The sequence below is a fragment of the Hyperoodon ampullatus genome (genome assembly GCF_949752795.1).
Source record: "Hyperoodon ampullatus genome assembly, chromosome: 11".
Lineage (NCBI taxonomy): Eukaryota > Metazoa > Chordata > Mammalia > Artiodactyla > Ziphiidae > Hyperoodon > Hyperoodon ampullatus.
This window is the reverse complement of record NC_136924.1, coordinates 94,587,495-94,605,699: the sequence shown is the minus strand read 5'-3', so window position 1 is coordinate 94,605,699 and position 18,205 is coordinate 94,587,495. Positions and strand designations below refer to the sequence as shown.

Here is an 18,205-nt window from a genome sequence, read left to right as displayed (position 1 = left end):
GAAGAAAAAAATAAATAGTACAAAATCAAGACAAATAAAATTACAATAGAGAGGAGCAAGGCCAAATGTATTCTCATTGAAAACATTTAACAAAATTGATAAAAGACTGCTGAAAGAAAGGTGAGGAGAGGGAATCCCTGACGGTTCAGAGAGCACGGACAACGTGCTCTCACTGCCGAGGCCTCGGGTTCATTCCCTGGTCAGGAAACTAAGATCCCACAAGCCATGCGGTGTGGCCAAAAAAAAAATTTTTTTTTGAGAAGAAACAAGTCTTTTATGTCTATAATAAATATGGGGATACCATGTGGTTTTTACAGATATCAAACAGATTAAAAAGCAATATTATGAAAACATTTTAGTATCTATAAAAAAATAGAAAAATCCTAAATTGCAAATTACCAGTATGCATCACAACAAATAGACACCTGAGTAAACCTAACACATATTGTAAAGAAATTGAGTTCGTTATATAAACCTTCCCACAAAAAAGTTCTAGAAGCTCCGATGGCATTGGTAGTGAATAATAACACTTGAAAACGTAGCAGTACTCTTTCACAAAGGTCCAGGTAAAAGAAAAGGAAATACTTCCTAATAATAGCCTTGGTAACAGCTTGTCAAGTACATAACATAAATGAAAACTCAGTCAAATCTCTTTGGGAACACAGATAAAGAAAAACTTTATCTAACTTGACATAGATATAATATATGCATTGATTTTTTTAAAAAAGGACAACACATGATCATTGTGATTTTACTTCAAAATGCAAGACTGGTTTAACATATGAAAGAAATAAAGGTAATTTACTTCATAATCATTATACAGAGAAAACATTTATCATTCCAACTGATGGAAAAATAATACAAATGTAACGTCAATTGATTATAAAATTTGTTTGAAAAATGAGAATATTATGGAATTATTTTCATATGAGAAACTTATGATAATAAAAACCTTAAGATGAACCTCATATTGATGAAATATTGGAATCTTTTCCTTGAAAATAGAAAAGGATACATATAGAACCTTTACTGTACCTTCTATTCAACATTGGAAATAAAATCCTAGCCTATAAGTCAAGAAAAAAAATTGCATCTGGAAAGAAGAAATAAAGTGTGATTATTTACAAATGCAATCGCTGTTATATAAAAATCCAGAAGACTATATATTTGAAATGACAGAATTAATACATAAAGTCAGAGAAATCATTGGCTATAAGACCAATATGTAAACCTCATTGTATTACTGTTTACAGCAGCAAAACTTACTAAAAATTTTCAAATAAGGAAAGCATGAGAGTGAAATACCCATGTATACAAAAGCATGAGAGTGAAATACCCATGTATCTTTAAGAACTCAATATAGAAAAATACAAAATATAATAGGGAGAATTTAAAGAAAACCTAATTCATAGAGAGATAAAGCATGATATTGACTGGAAGAGCCAATATTGTAAAGATGACTATCTTTACAAATTACTTTGAAGATTAAATGCAATCCCAAACATAATTCCAGGATTTTTTTTAAAACAGCTTTATTGAGGTGTAATTTACATGGCATAAAATTTATCCACTTAAAGTGTATAAATCAGTGATTTTTTTTCTTTAGTATATTCACAGAGTTTACAACCATCAACACTAACACACTCTAGACATTTTCATTGCCCCCAGAAGAAACATAGTAACCATTAGAAGTCATTTTCCAATCCTACCTCTGCTCTATGGTAACCCTTGGTAACCAACAATCTACTCTCTGCCTCTAGAATAGGTTTCCCTCTTCTTGATATTTCATATAAATGGACTCACACAACATGCGATCTTTTACAAAGGTTGAAGACCATAAAAATAATGTAGAGTAAAAAAAGCCAGACACAAAAGTAATGATATCTATACTTTTTGGTGTGCATATTATATTTCAATATAATTCATTTTAAAATTTATATAATCATAATATTATTTCCATTTCATAAAAGATGAAGTTACTCAACAGCATCCAAACTCATGTTTTCTCAAGCTGATCCTTGCAATTATATGTATGTGGAAACTCACAACTGTCTGATTTAATGCCATCTGAATATAGCAGAGCACAGTTACGTATATGAGGTGATGAGTCTGTTATACTGTAATGGAAAAAAATGCACACTTCTGTTATATCATATGAGGACAACTCATGAAACAATAGCATTTTCCATGTCACTGTAATAAAAGATATTTTGAAAATGGGTAATGATTTTTTAATATAATTTTAGAAAGAGCTTGTTATTAAGGAAATGGGCTACTGAGTAGCCTGTTCTTTAATAATTATATCAACATTTTATTAACTTTCAACATCTTCCTTCATCTTTCTATAATTCAACTAAAACAAATGTTTTAATACTATTCTTAAAATTTTTATTTTTAATCTTTTCCTCCTCTATACAGTACTATTTTTAAAAACTTACTGTAGTTTGTAAGTTGAACCATTTAGCCACATCCATGGATGATCACGGCCTTTACGAAAGACTGAAATCCATGACATAATTGATAGGGACATCAGGAATTTCTAGCCAAAAATAAAGAATTTTCACTTAAATAGTCATTATGAAAGATTTTTATTAATTTTTCAAAGGCAAGTAGGGTGTTCTTTCATAGGATCCTTAGTTTTCTGAACAAAATGAGTGTTAGAGTCTCATCTAACACTAAAAATATATTAAAGTTGAAAGTTTTAATATTGCCAAAAACATTAACCAAGGTCTGTACTTTTGATGTAAAATTAACTCAAACAGTTATGCTTAGCAGTTTCACTGTTTTTCTTAGGTTAATAAAGAAAATTCTGATTCATGTAATTCAATTGTTACCCATGTTGTCAAAACTAACATAGCAAGGCTTTAAATAAGCTTTTAGATTCCGTGACATCCATTTCTCAGGATACTGTGACTATATCAATGGATTTCTCTTCTATGTTTCTCAGAGTTTCGGTTTTAGAAGGAAATTAAGGGAATGAAATTGAGAAAATAAGTGACACGAAAGCCAAAGATTTGGTTTCCTGAGCCTCACACCATTCTTTGACTAGATCAACCCCCAATCACTCTGTTTCTGTGTTGCTGGAATCCAATGGACCAGACAAGGAGTCAGAGACTCATTTCTCTCAGCTGCATCCTGCTAAGTACAACTGTAAACACTGGAACTAATGAAAGACACAAGTCAAGGAGAACTCTGAAAGGTGGAAAGAGAAGGGTGAAATGGTTTGCGACCCTGGGGTTAAGGAACAACTATTAGGGGCATCTTATATCCGCCACCCAAACAAAGAAAGTGACCTAGGCCTGCTGCTTCCCAACACCCAGCCTAGCCATTCCTCCTCGGTGTTGAGGGGAATCCTGTGGGCAACACCAGGTGAGCCTTACAAGGTGATCCAGCAGGACACTTGCTAACAAGGAGCAGCCAGAGTAAGTGCTTCTCCTCGCCCCCACCGAGAGATACCAGAGTTGGAGGGTAGGGGTGGAGGTGGGACCAGCAAAGGGGATCCCACGACTAAAAGTACTGAACCCAGGAAGCCTCTTTATCCCTGAGGGCATAAAACTCCATCTCTACCCAGAGACATTGGGTAGATTGGATTTTAAAATGTTATATTTACATAATGAGCAGTGGAAATTTACAAACTACACATAAATGCAATAATATGGATGAATTGCAAAAATAGCATATGGGGGTGAGAGGAGACAGGAAGAAAAATGCATACTCTATGATTCCATGTATATGAAGTTCAAAAACAAGCAAAGAGATTCTATAATATCAAAAGTCAGGACAGTGGGTATACAAGGAGGGTGGAGAAGTGATGAGAGAATACAGAGGAGTGGGGCTGCTGTGAAGTGGAAACTTCTATTCCATGATCTGATATGCAATTACATGGTTCTATACATTTTGTGATCAATATGCAAAATCATGATATGTTTACTTTCCTTTATATATTGTAAAATTAAATAGCACAGTTTAATTTAGAAAATAATAGCATTTGTAGAAACATGTTTTTTTATGAAAAGCAAGAACTGGAAATTATCAAACGTGTATTAATGGTATAAACATATAAATAGAATATCATAAAGTTGTATTCTGTTTTTTAATGGAACATTAATAGGCCTTAAACTACAAATATGTACAAAAACACAAGTGAATCCTAACAAATATAATTTTGACTGAATCAAGCCTTTAACAAAGTGTTTGCAACATTTAATATCTTACCATTTCTTCTTCATTATCTATATAAAGCAGAGTAGAGTTCTTAGTAGCACAGGCTGCCACACTCTCATTCCATGTTTTTTTTCCAAAATGAATATAATAGCAATTGTTGGAATATGTAAACCACTCTTTTGGACAATGACCAGAATGACATTCTGAAGAAAGATTGTGAATTATTATCTAAAAACAATATGAATTTTAAAAAATGAAAATTAACTTACATATATGCATAGGTATAAATGTATATGTGTGCATATATATAAAACACATCTATGCACCCTCAAGCCTGGTGCATATAAAACAAACCACACTCATACATTCAGAGAAGGGTCAATCTCTCCCCCCGCAATTTATGTCTCCATATAAAGCAAACACACAGAAATAGCCACTCTTTACATGTCCTGAAAATAAAAAAATGAAACCTCTGTTTTAGAATAGCAAAGTTATTTGTCTCTTATCATATTACAGAGGGAGGAAATTTGAACCAAATGGCAACAGTGGGTATGGTGATCATATTGTTGCATAGGGAGAAACACTCTCCTATAATCATTATTTATGAATATTTGTTGCCCGATTTTGTAATTTATGTTCTACCCCAAAATCTATTCTTATTTTCACTAGCCTAAGATAGAGACAAAATACAAACTGTATTTATATCAGAACTTTGAAAATCATTATGTACCTTTCTGGAGCCTTTTTATCGGAGAGGAGTTATTCTGCTCCCGTATTACAGTAGCTACAAAATTAATCATTATAAAAGTTAATATTGATCTAAATAAATCATAATGATTGTAGTTTCTGAGTTAAAATTTGGTTTATTGCTTAGGATTAGAATAATCTGGAATAAAATTGATTTTACCAAGAAAAATTAAGTAATGAAGGTTTGGTTGAAAAAATATTTCAAAAGCCTAAAGGAACAGATCAGCACCTTGTATAGTATTTGTTTTAACCAATCTTAAGCATTAATTTGTATTTCTCAATAAGATCTTTCAATCTCCTAAAGCATGCTTTTGAGTTATGAAATCAGAATATACATATACATACTCTGTAATTATTGTGTTGTATACTTTTGACAAATTCAGAATAACCATTCCACATTTAGTCTAAACGCATACATTTTAATGAGAGGCCCATTCCATAATATTATGAAGTGTTTAGAGGCACTGACCATCATTAAAGTGTAGAGTTCCCTTACAATTTTTCAAAAATCTACTTACAGGGAGTAAAAACTATCATTGTTACCACACTGAACATCAAAACAAGGCAGATGATTCCCAGAACCCCAGCGATGAGCTTCTCTGGAGGTGATGGTAAATCTACAGGGAAAGAAAAGGAAACACTGAGAAAAGAGTGATGGTGACAGTTGTTTAGAAAGTTTACAAACAAGAGAACCCACATAAACAGGGAGTTATACATAAAAACTTGGACCCCAAGCCCATTTCTACCACTATAATCTTTCTCTTAGAATATACCATTGCATTTTCAGCATATATAACGCTTCATGAGTTGTTGATCAAAGACTACAAATTACAGCAATGCCAGAATAAAAGTAGTCCTCCAATTTCACATTAGAATACCATATCCAACTTTAAGTTCTCTTCCTCAAAATGAAAAATATGTGAACTTATCCCCTACTCTTTCTCCAACCTCTGTACCCCAGCTGCATATCCTAGAACAGTTCCACCATGTGACTATTAAATGTTTTACCTTTGCAGTGGTAGTTCTTGTCATTCCCTTGAAGATTCTGAGAAGTATTTTGATTTAATTCTGCATAGGTTATTTCCTGCTCAGTTATTGAAATGGAACTTTTAGTTCCCTTAGGTTTTATTTGCTGCCTCTTTGAGTTCTTGGCTACCTTCAGTTCTGCATAGGTTACTCCTTGGTTATTCATCTCTGCAGCTGAATTATATCAAACAGTGCTCTAAGTGTACTTAGGAATGAATGGTATATGAGTAAGATGAGATCCTTATACAGTAAAATGGGCTGGGTAGAGTTTAGTGCTCACTTCGCAGTAGAACAATCTTAAGGCCTGGTTCTAAATTCCTTAGAGCTTTAAACAAGTGTCTCATGGTTGAATACTTTTTTTTTAAGTTATTCTACATTTGACAATATATTTTGGTTGAAATAATGAAAAGCAATAAATTAGGGAGGAATAAAGAAGTTCATAACTAATAATATCCTAGTCAGGTTCCACAGAAATATTTTAACACCATTATAATGCTTGTATTAAAATTAAAATGTTTTATTAGAAAAGAGAGATTCACCTATATTTATGATAATTTTGAAATCCAGTAATGGTTAAAGATAGAGTATTTTAAAAATGGGGAAAGAGTAATGTTGGCATGTACAACAATTTCCTACACTAAATTACATTATTTGGTGACTTACATTTACTTATTAAAAGTGTTACCAAATGGTCATTATTTTGAATGGTTGAGGAGCACTGAGAAGACATTAAAAATTGAGGAAATACTTCATGTATTGGAAAATGTTACATGATACACTAAACTTATATATAACCTAGACAATATTGAAAATAAGACAACAGAAAAAGACTAAAATATACTTAGTTTGCAAAAGTAATTGATAATTGACTTAATGGCTAAGATATGAACCCACAAAATAATAAACAAATATAAGTAATTTATGGAAGAACACTGTTAGTTCAAACTTCCAGAAAGATCCTATAGGTGTCAAAGTTAGTAAAGGTCATTTTAGTTGTATAAGTGATGGTACTTACTTATAAAAATTACTTATAAAAAATCCAGATAACATAACTTAATAATTCAGTCAATGGACACAGTAGTCAGAAAGACCTGGAAATAAATTATGGCTTTGAAACTTACAAGAGTGTGACCTTTAAAAAATTATTTAGTATCTAGTAACCTATTTTACTAATCTAAAATGGAAATAAGAATAGGTAATATACAATGCATGTAACACTGAGTACTCAACCTGACACTTATAAGTTCTCAATAAGTATCAGTTTTAATTATTATTTTAGTCACAATTTCTATGTTACCATTTCTAATTCATATTAGTTAGACCCTGTTAAGTAATTTATTAAGCAGAAGTGTCTTTAATTAGCATGGTACATCTTTTTTGCAGTGTTTGTTCAATTTTTTAAAAAATTCTTTCATTACTTACAATTAAGTTTAAATTAGCATTTAGGAAGCTACCTCATCCTGATTTTTATTATAAAATCAGGCTGCTTTTATTGAATCTAAGTACACGAATGAGGAATTATGTTTGGCTTTTGATATGCAAAGAATTCCTTTCCAAGAATCTATTTATAAAGGTTGAGCAAAATATATATTAACATATTATTATACAAAAAACCCACCTTCTACTGATTATAAAATCCCAAACTAATTGTTCCCTGTCATGATGTCTGTGGGTTTCACTTAATATTATATTGATTTACAAACCCAAATATGCAAGTGCGTATGCAATTGACCTACTCCCTACAGACAATAAATTGAATACTTTGAGAAATCTTCCAACATATTTCATGTTTTATGATTGCTTTTTACCCTGAATTATTTTAAAAAAACACCAATGTTCTACTTTGATTTTGTTGTATATTAATTGTACCTCACTTGCATTACATTTAACATTTGTTATTTCCCACTAAGTGAGGTGGTATAGTAGAGAGACAGGAGAGGAGGGACACATACCTTCTGTTGTCCAGAAAGTCGTGCATCATTTAGTGGGGAGGTCAGGTTACTCTCATAAAAGAGGCCTGCTATAGCTGGATAATAAAAGAAGAAATTTAAAAACATAAATCTAGGACAAGAATAAACAATTTCTGTGACCTCCACAGACTACCCTGTGAAAGCTCAGAGTGAAACAAGAGTGGAAAATGTTGATTTCTCATCAATGTGTCACTTTAGGTTTGAACAGGAAATTCTCACACTTAGGCTATTTTGAAGACAGTTTACCTCATCACAAACCTCCAGAAAATAGGAGACTTTGGGCTCCAGTTGAAAGGACAAATTGATCTCTAAGTGTGTCATTTAGATTTTCCATTTTCAAATGTCTCTGAGAAATTGTTTTCATATTCTACAAGATCTGAGGAGATGGCGGCTTAGCCACCCTGCAGTTATCTTGTTTCCATCTCAATCATAAACACTGCAAACTTCAAATACCCCAAGTTTTACTTTTAAACTAGTTGCTAAATCTTGGCAGTACATACACTATTTCCTCATATGCATTATTATTTCATTTCTATTGTCATGGAAGAAATTGTAAAAGCCATAATCCCATTTTCAACAAGTATTTAAGGATATTTGTCACTAATTATCCTGAGGAATTTCTACATTCTCAACCATACTCTACCTGGCACAAAGTCCATCATTTTCAAAATACCATCTCTATTTCTCTGTCCTAGTTCTTACATTCCATTTTATTCTTATTAAATAAATAATTTAATCTGCAGATTTCCTCTGATAAAAATAAATGCCTCTTGAAAGGATAAAAAACAATATTAAACTGTATCACCATGACATAGGTGGAAATATTAAATAACTACTCATTATATCATTCATGAATTCATCCTCCAATCATGACTAGTTGTCTATATTACACTAGGAATATTTGATGTAATGATATAAACCCAAGTCAAACTATGCAGTTCAAGAAAAGGTAATTTTTAAAAATATCACCTAACCAAACAATGGGAAGGGGAGGAGAAGAAGGCTTAAACCACAAGATAAATGGCACATGCAAATGAAAATGACAAGAAAGTATGGGTAGCAATACTCATATCAGACAAAATAGACTTTAAAACAAAGTTCATAATGAAAGACAAAGGACACTATATAGTGATAAAAGGATCAATACAAGAAGAGGATATTACACTTGTTAACATGTATGCACCCAATATACTTAGGAGCATCTAAATACATAAAACAAACACTACAGACATAAAGAGAGAAATTGATGGGAATACAATAATAGTAGGAGTCTTTAATACCCCACTGACATCACTGGACAGATCTTCCAGACATAAAAAGCAATAAGGCAAAGGAGATCCTAAATGACACAATAGAACAGTTGAACTTAATTGATGTCTACAGTGGACATTACATACAAAAAATCCATAATACACACTCTTTTTTAAGTGCACATGGAATATTCTCAAGGATAGACCACATAGTAGGACACAAGACAAGCCTCAAGAAATGAAAGGGATAGAAATTATTTCAAACGTCTTTTCTGACCACAACCATATGTAACTAGAAATCAACCACAGGAAAGAAACGATTACATGGAGACTAAACAACATGATACTAAAAACCAATGGGTCAAAATGAAATGAAAGAGAAAATCAGAAAATACCTGGAGACAAATGACAATTAAAAGACAACCTTACAAAATCTATGAGACACAGCAAAAGCAGTTCTAAAAGGGAAGTTCACAGCAATACAGGCCTTTCTCAAGAAAGAAGAAAATCTCAAGTAAACAATCTAACCTACCACCTAAAAGAATTAGAAAAAGAGGAAAAAACAAAACCCAAAGTCAGAAGAAGGAAGGAAATAACACACATTAGAGAGGAAATAAATAAAATAGAGATAAAGAACAATAGAAAGATCGATAAAGCCAAGAACTGTTTTTCTGAAAAGATAAAGAAGAAAAGAGAGAGGAGCCAAATTAAAAAAAAAAAGAAAAGAAAAGATAAAGGAGAAATAACAACTGATACCAGAGAAATACAAAAAATCATAAGAAAATACTATGAACACTTAGGTCAACAAATTGGACAACCTAGAAGAAATGGACAAGTTTCTAAAAATGGACAACCTGCCAAAACTGAGTCAAGAAGAAAGAGAAAATTTGAACAGAATGATCACTAGAAGTGAAAAAGAATCTGTAATTTTTTAAAAAACTCCCTGTAAACAAAAGTCCAGGTCTGGGTGGCTTCACTGGGGAATTTTACCAAATATACAAAGAACTTATACCAATCCTTCTCAAAGTATTCCAAAAGACTGAAGAGGGGGGAACTCTCCCAAAGTCATTCTAGGAAGCCACCAACATCCTGATATCAAAATCAGACAAAGATATTACAAAAAAAAGAAAAGTACAGGCCAATAACTTTGATGAATATGGATGCAAAATTCCTCACAAAATATTAGTAAACTGAATGCAACAATACGTAAAAAGGATCATATGCCATGATCAAGTTAGATTCATTCCAGGGTTGCAAGAATGGTTCAACAAATACAAATCAATCAATGTGATATGCCACATAAACAAAAGAAAAGACAACAACCACTGATCATCTTGATAGATGCAGAAAAAGCATTTAATAAAATTCATGATAAAAACTTTCACCAAAGTGGGTATGGAGGGACTATACCTCAACATAATAAAAGCCATGTATGACAAACCCACAGTTAATATAATACTCAACAATGAAAAACTGAAAGCCTTCCAGCTAAAATCTGGAAGAAGACAAGGATGCCCATTCTCACCAGTTCTGTTCAACATAGTATCAGAAGTCCTAGCCATGGCAATCAGACAAGAAAAATAAATAAAATGTATCCAAATTAGAAGGGAAGAGGCAAAATTGTCACTATATGCAGATGACATGATACTATGTATGTAGAAAACGCTAATGACTCCAACACAAAAACCACTAGAACCAATAAACAAATTCAGCAAAGTAGCAAGATACAAAATTAATACACAGAAGTCTGTTGCATTTCTTTGCACTAACAATAAAATATCAGAAAGGGAATGTAAAAAAAAAAAAAAATCCTGTTTAAAATCACATCCAGGGCTTCCCTGGTGGCACAGTGGTTGAGAGTCCGCCTGCCGATGCAGGGGACACTGGTTCGTGTCCCGGTCCGGGAAGATCCCACATGCTGCAGAGCGGCTGGGCCCGTGAGCCATAGCCACTGAGCCTGCGCGTCCGGAGCCTGTGCTCTGCAACGGGAGAGGCCACAACAGTGAGAGGCCTGCATACCATAAAAAAATATATATATAAATAAATAAAATAAATTTTGTAGGAAAATCATAGATATGAAACAATGTAAAATTGTTGCAGGCTGGAATTAAAGTTATATAGTAGGTAATCTGGTGTAAGAACCTCCAGGGAAGATTCTAGTTTGAAAAATAATCTAATAATGACATAATATTTTGTTATTCAAAGCATGCATGAAAAACTACAAAGGAAGTTTCATGTAACTGCTAATTTGTAGTTTACCTCCTCCACAAAATACCTATCAGGAAGTGAAAAATAGTGCTTTAATATGACATGACCTTTGGTATTTTGAAAACTATTTCATAAATTACAGACTTTTTGATTTAAAATGTATAAGAAAAATATTTAATGACTGCTTAATAAGAGTATTCCTATAACAAGTCTGAGGCCCTAAAGGAGAAGAAAAATGAACCAAATTACATATTGTATTAGAGGTTACATTGAACAAAAATACCATAGGATACAGAGAAAAGTATGTAGATTTGTCAGAATAGAAATTGTATTTTTGGCTTTACTGGTTAAATTATAATAGATAATTCTTAGTAGTTGGTAACTACTTAGTGGTAGTTGATATCACCACCCATAGCAGAGAGTTTACATTTTGTTTTTATAGCATGTAATATAGTTTAGTACAGTCTGTTGTGTTACAGTAAATAACTGTATAGTTTGGAAAACTTCAGTGGTCACCAGCTTGTAGGTAAAAAAGAAAATATCTTACTATAAATTTCCAAATTTGTCTCTGTTGTTAGTTTGTACCTGATGACTGAGAACCTTAGTACGGATACCACCTCCCTCAAGCCTCTCCCACTTACTTATGAGTCTAACGTTCATTTGCCCTCTTCTCATTGTTGCGTGTGTCCTCCCGGGTACCCTTGTTATTGACCAGTGATGATGAATCACATTCTTCTGATCCATCAGTGTCCATGTGCACCATCCTCTTACCTCCCGGCCACTCAATTGCTCTGCCTCACCATCTCCATGTGACTTCTCCACTCTACCTCAGCCAACCCCTCCCATGAGAAAACCTTGCTTCTTGTCGTACCTTTAAATGTTTCATCTCAAAAATGTCTTATTAAAACTTCCCACCCTCCACAAACACACTAACTTTTCTAGATTGCTCATTTATCTCTTTCCAACATGAAAGTGTTTCGATCTCACTAGCATCTCTAGTCTTGTCTCCAGCTCGACTTTGTTCTAATCTATCAGTCTGCTTCTTACTTCACCTTCCTCCATGTCCACCTTGATTCCATAATATGTTTCTCTTCTGCCAATCACTGACCTCCTTGAACTTTTTTTGGTCCCACTTCTGCAATAAAATCATTATCTTATATGGTATAAATCATCTGTTTCTCTTTGTCAATGCCTGAGAAGCCAAGTGCTTTGATATCACATCAGATTTTCTGCACTATAAATTCGTTGTCACCAACATGAAATTGCTTTAACACTGCTGGGAGTCCTGTTACTTTTTTCAGGTCACCATTCTTTCACATTCTCTGAAACCAATTTTATCACACTTTCTCCATTCTTTGCAAATCTCTGTCTCTTCCTCACCCACTCTTGTTCTCAGAAGATGACCTATATCACAGAAAAATAAAAGCCACCAGATTATCAGACTGAACATCTCTCACGTTGCTCCCTATATATGCATGCATCTTATCTTCTCTCCTGTTCAACAGAGGTGTTCTTCCTCTTCAGTAAAGCCAATTTCAACTGTATTTGAATCTATCCACTCCTATCACCGGAGAATCATACACTATTTATCACTCCTCTTTCCTTTTGGATATTCAATGTCTTCTTAGTGGTTTCCTTCTCACCAGCTTAAAATTACATGCAATTTTTAACCTTATTAGACCTCAAATCCCAATATAACTTCTATCTTCACTCTCTATCACTCTTAAAAAAGAAAAATTCTCAGAGTGCCATTGCATTTCATCTCTATTTCTTATCTTTTATTCTGACTACTCAAGCCGTTGCATCCTGGCTCCTGCCCCAGTGATTCCTTGGCATCAGCACACCTTTAGATCATAAGTGATCTCTGCTTCACTAAACGGATCCTTTTATTTCCCTTTTAGATGAGCTTTTAATAGCATTCAACACCATTTACCACTCCCTTCTTTTTGAACATTTCTTCTTAATTCTGTATTTTCTTGGTCTCTTTAGCCACAATCATTGTTTCAATGATTTCTTATAACAAGTGTTTATACATGTGTATGTGCTGAAAAGATTTTTCCTTTAGGTTTCAGCTCACTTGTCTCCTTGTCAATTAACATCTCCTCTTAGTGCCCCAAATATTAACAACTAAAACTCAACACCTCAAAAATGAAAACAGAGTAAACAAGATCATCATCACAAATGCATTCCTATATTAGTAAAGGTCACCATTTTCTTTTTTTTTTTTTTTCTGTACGCGGGCCTCTCACTGTTGTGGCCTCTCCCGTTGAGGAGCACAGGCTCCGGACACGCAGGTTCAGCGGCCATGGCTCACGGGCCCAGCCGCTCCGTGGCATGTGGGATCTTCCCGGACCGGGGCATGGACCCGTGTCCCCTGCATCGGCAGGCGGACTCCCAACCACTGTGCCACCAGGGAAGCCCACCATTTTTTAACCTGTTGAAGGAGTAAGAAATCTGGAGTTCCCCTACTTATTATCTCATTCTCTGTATATCTCTGTCAATTACAAGACTTGGCCTATTTTAAATAATACATTATTCTCAGACTGGCTGCCTCTGCTCTGCCTTGCCTTTGCAGCTCCGTGTGATACTACACTGCTTTCTATCTTTATGCTCTTGCCACATCATTCTTCTTTAACTGAATGGGCCATTCTTCCTAACATCACCAGGTCTTTACACATCCTAACGTCCTTGCCTGAAACACTCTCTCCCTCTTTTCTTTACCTCAGTAACTGTAGGAATTCAGTTTGTAAAATACCTATTCCAATCTGCACTCCCTTAGAGATCTTCAGGGAACTCCTACACTAGCTCAGTTACCTCTATGATATTTCTCATAGCACCATGTGGATAACTTACCTTTTTCTAGGCAATAATCAACACTGCAATTTAAAAATAATTTCTGTAGTTATTTGACTGATATATGTTTTCTCCAACAATTCTAATTTCCACAAGGATATGTCTATTATTGTTTATCATTTTAGGACTTGACATATCGTAGACACCCAAACATGTTACTTAAATGGGTGAATCAGACAGTAAATTATAGAACACTCAGTAAATTGTGTTTAAACAACTGGATATACTTTTGGGGAAATTAACCTTAACTCCCTATGTCAGGCAAATGAAATACTAAACGTAAGTAATATGTATAAGGGAATGAAACACAGAAATTGTATTTTTAATCTTTGAGTAAGGCCAAGAAAAATAGAAAATAAAGACAAATTTTTAAAAATAATATATTTGGTCAGAAAAAAGAAAAAACAATATTTTAATTTATATAACACCCTTTATTTATTAAAATATGAAAACTACATAACCTATGTATATTATATAACACATATATATAACATGTGGTAAAGTCTGATGAAAATATAATCAGTTTCATCTTAGAATGGTTAATTAGGAGTTTCTCCCACCATAGACAACACCAGTTCGGTTTTTAAACAATAAGCTTGCTATTTTTTATATCCAGTTTTCTCAGGAACAGAGCCAAAAAGACATGAAATACTAATCTAAAATAATGAGCACTAGCCATGCAGAAGGAAAGCAGAGCTGGGACCAGGGCTAGGGTAGGGAAGGGAAAAGGTGGGGTAAGGGGGCGAGGGTGTGGTTGCAGATGAAGGAGGGGCCATAAGAGCTGGAGCCTAGGATTAGGAGATTGGGAGCAGTGATGCCACCCAGCCGCGTTTTCTCCTGCGGCAGAATCTACCCTGCCCTCTTCTACTCCTCTTCCTCAGCTGGTTAGTGGGGGACTGAGGTGGGTAGAATCCAGCCATCAGAGATCTTAAGAGAAAAACCCAAGATAGAAAAGCATCGGTAAAATTTAAATAAGAAGGGGAGTTAGTCAAGGCAAATGTTCTAAGAGCATAAACAGATATTGAAATTCAATTTGGGTTCAGAGAGTAGAAGAATTTTGGTGACCTATTAAGAGCAAGTTTATTTGAATGTCAGAAAAGAAAGTTTGAGCAGGGCACTGAATTGGAGAAGAGAAGGCACAGGCAGGTGCTGAGTTAGATTCAGTACAATCAGGTGCTAGGAGATTTTAGGAGATTTTACCCATAAAACATTTTTTCAATTTTTTACCTCTTCTCCATCTATGTTATTTTTCTTATCTGAGATATTATTTACAGGGTCTTCCCATCTCTTTTATTTCAGTTGTTGGCTTAAATTGCCATAAGTACAAGTTCAATCATGCTGCTTTCCAATGTGTTCAGTTGGTGACTCCCTGCTTCAATGCCTTTTTGAAGCACTTGTATAAAGTTGGATGGGTAATAAATCCTTGATCCTAAATCAGGGCTTGAAAGTTTGAGAGGCAGCCTTTGTGATGTACACTTTGGACACATATCAGAAGCCACCGTTATTTAAATTTCCATCCTTTCCTAATATGTGTGAGGTTTGATAGCAACACTGGTCTCTCTTTTTAAAAAATATGTTCTCCAAACTTAATTATAACCTTAAATTTGGTTAAGGAATATGTACTACATATAACTCAGATGAAAAGATTGAGAGAAAGAGATAAAGTATATTTGGTATAATCTGTTAGGACACTGCAGTACTAAATTATGTCTGTATAATATCTCCAATACAGTTCCTATTAATACTCCATTAAAATAACCATAGGGCTTCCCTGGTGGCGCAGTGGTTGAGAGTCCGCCTGCCGATGCAGGGGACACGGGTTCGTGCCCCGGCCCGGGAGGATCCCACATGCTGCGGAGCGGCTGGACCCGTGAGCCATGGCCGCTGAGCTTGCGTGTCCGGAGACTATGCTCCGCAACGGGAGAGGCCACAACAGTTAGAGGCCTGCGTACCGCAAAAAAACAACAAAAAACAGAAATAACTGTAGAGAAATCAGGAAAATGCAGAGAACTAATTACTAATATGGACAGTCAGTACTGCCATCCTTTCCCCTCTACCAAACATTCAGCTGCTACAGCGAGAGTGTCATATAAGAGAAGCACATCGTTTCCCCATTCCCAGCATCAGACCTGTGCTCGGAGAATTTGCCCAGGGAGAGAAAAAGGCCATAGAATAAAATTCCAGATTCCTCCTCCAAGGAATTGAGGGCTGTGGGAGATAGGGTAAATGGCCCCCAAAGATGTTCACATCCTTATCCCTGGAAATTGTGAACACATCACCTTATATGTCATGTCCCAAGGGAAGCATTTAATTGCCTAAACCTATTTCACATGCCAGGATTCAGAGAGAGAGATTTCCCACACATTCTTATCTTCCTTGGTGAAATTCAAAAGATATTTAATAATTAAAGTCAAACAGTGCATTGCATTCCCCTGGTCTCCATTATTGCTTCAGTGCCTGCTGATGAATCTTGGTGAAACTTGGGTCTTTACAAAAACGATTAAATTTGAATTATTCTTTGTATTGGCTCTAAAGCTATGAGAATACAATATTCATACCATCAATAGCCATCCTGTGACCTCAAGCAGGCAATCTATCTCATAGTGAGGTCAGTCAATATCATATAAGAGATTTTAAGTAATTTTTAAATTTGGGGAAAATTTTTCATGACAGGCTGAACTTTCAGAGCTTCACTATTGGTGATGATTATTTTAAAATAAATGTAGATTATTTTAAAAGCATAGAGCATTATCTCAAAACCAACTTCTTGTCCAGTTTTAAATCCTCTAGATCTTTACTTTTTTTTCTATTTCATATGAGTTGGCGAATGAGAAACTTGAAATGTGAACTTTCCCTCATCTTTACCGTTGCCCTATGGATACTTTCTGAATACGACCACTCAAAACTGATATGAATAAAATTACTAATTTCCCTGTAGTGGATTTCTCCTCTGCAAATAAAACAACATCAGATTAAAGGCAATTTCAGGGCATGTGCAGCTTGAAATCTTTCAAAACATTGCCACTACAACTGGATGAAATAAATCTGACTTCTCTCGTATCTTTACAAATTACTTGCCATTTCTTCTTTAAAATAAAATCTGTTCAGCACTCAGACAAAATCTGAACAAATGAAAGTTAAGATAAGAACCATAACCTAGTTTTTTATTTTGAATTTAAAAATCAAGACAATAATAACTCTTCTTCTTAATTTAAAGCCGTAAGAAAAATCTTTAGTGCAAAATTCTTCATTGTGGGGTCTGGTTTGTGTCTTCTTAGAAATAGAACAGCAGGCTCTTTATATAAGATTTATCTTCTTGTAAATAGATTGTAAAGGTCCATTTAAAAATATTTGTCTGCAGTCAATTGGGAAAAAATACTTCTACCATGTTCTTCGGGTAAGTAATTCAAACCTCTTACCAGTCCTAAAGATAGCATTGTGACGTTACATCTATGGATACTACTGCCAACCTAAAAGAACACTAATTCCCACGTATACTGTTGAGAATATATAACAGTGTAAGAGAATAAATCTGTATAATCAAATTTTTTCTTCTGTGAGTGGATGACAAATTAATATCTTTGTGCTTTGTAAAGTTATGAATCAACAGACTCATGGGAAAAAATTCCTCAAATATATGATTTAAGTATAAAATGTTTTGTGTTCAGTGTGTATATCAATTCTTGGAAAAGTTATTAAAAACAAAAGTCACCTGAGAATGGTCAGATAAAGTGTGACCTCCTTTAAAATATCTAATACTTTATGTAAGCTAATATTATATAGTACTTCTCCTCCTCACTACTTTCTTTCTTGAGAGCTGGGCAACAGATAACTTGCTTTTAATTCATAGATCACTCAAGGATCCTCGTTCACAATTTGACTTTATTTAAATGATGAGGTCCTGGACTTCAAGGTGAGTGCATTTTGAATGTGGGAAGGATGTGAATTGTGTGCACAGGGTGGACTCTTATACATTGTGTTTCCAAA

The 18,205-nt window shown here is 34.3% G+C and overlaps 1 protein-coding gene across 1 annotated transcript; it reads right to left on the bottom strand.

The window, feature by feature from the left end:
* Nucleotides 1-1,996: 1,996 nt before the first annotated feature.
* Nucleotides 1,997-6,103, bottom strand: LOC307060488 (NKG2-A/NKG2-B type II integral membrane protein-like; the record flags this gene model as incomplete). Its single annotated transcript, XM_079714983.1, has 6 exons — nt 1,997-2,117; nt 2,439-2,539; nt 4,216-4,367; nt 4,895-4,948; nt 5,430-5,528; nt 5,920-6,103. The coding sequence occupies 6 exons, from the start codon at nt 6,101-6,103 to the stop codon at nt 1,997-1,999; spliced, it is 711 nt and encodes a 236-aa protein (XP_079571109.1).
* Nucleotides 6,104-18,205: the final 12,102 nt, after the last annotated feature.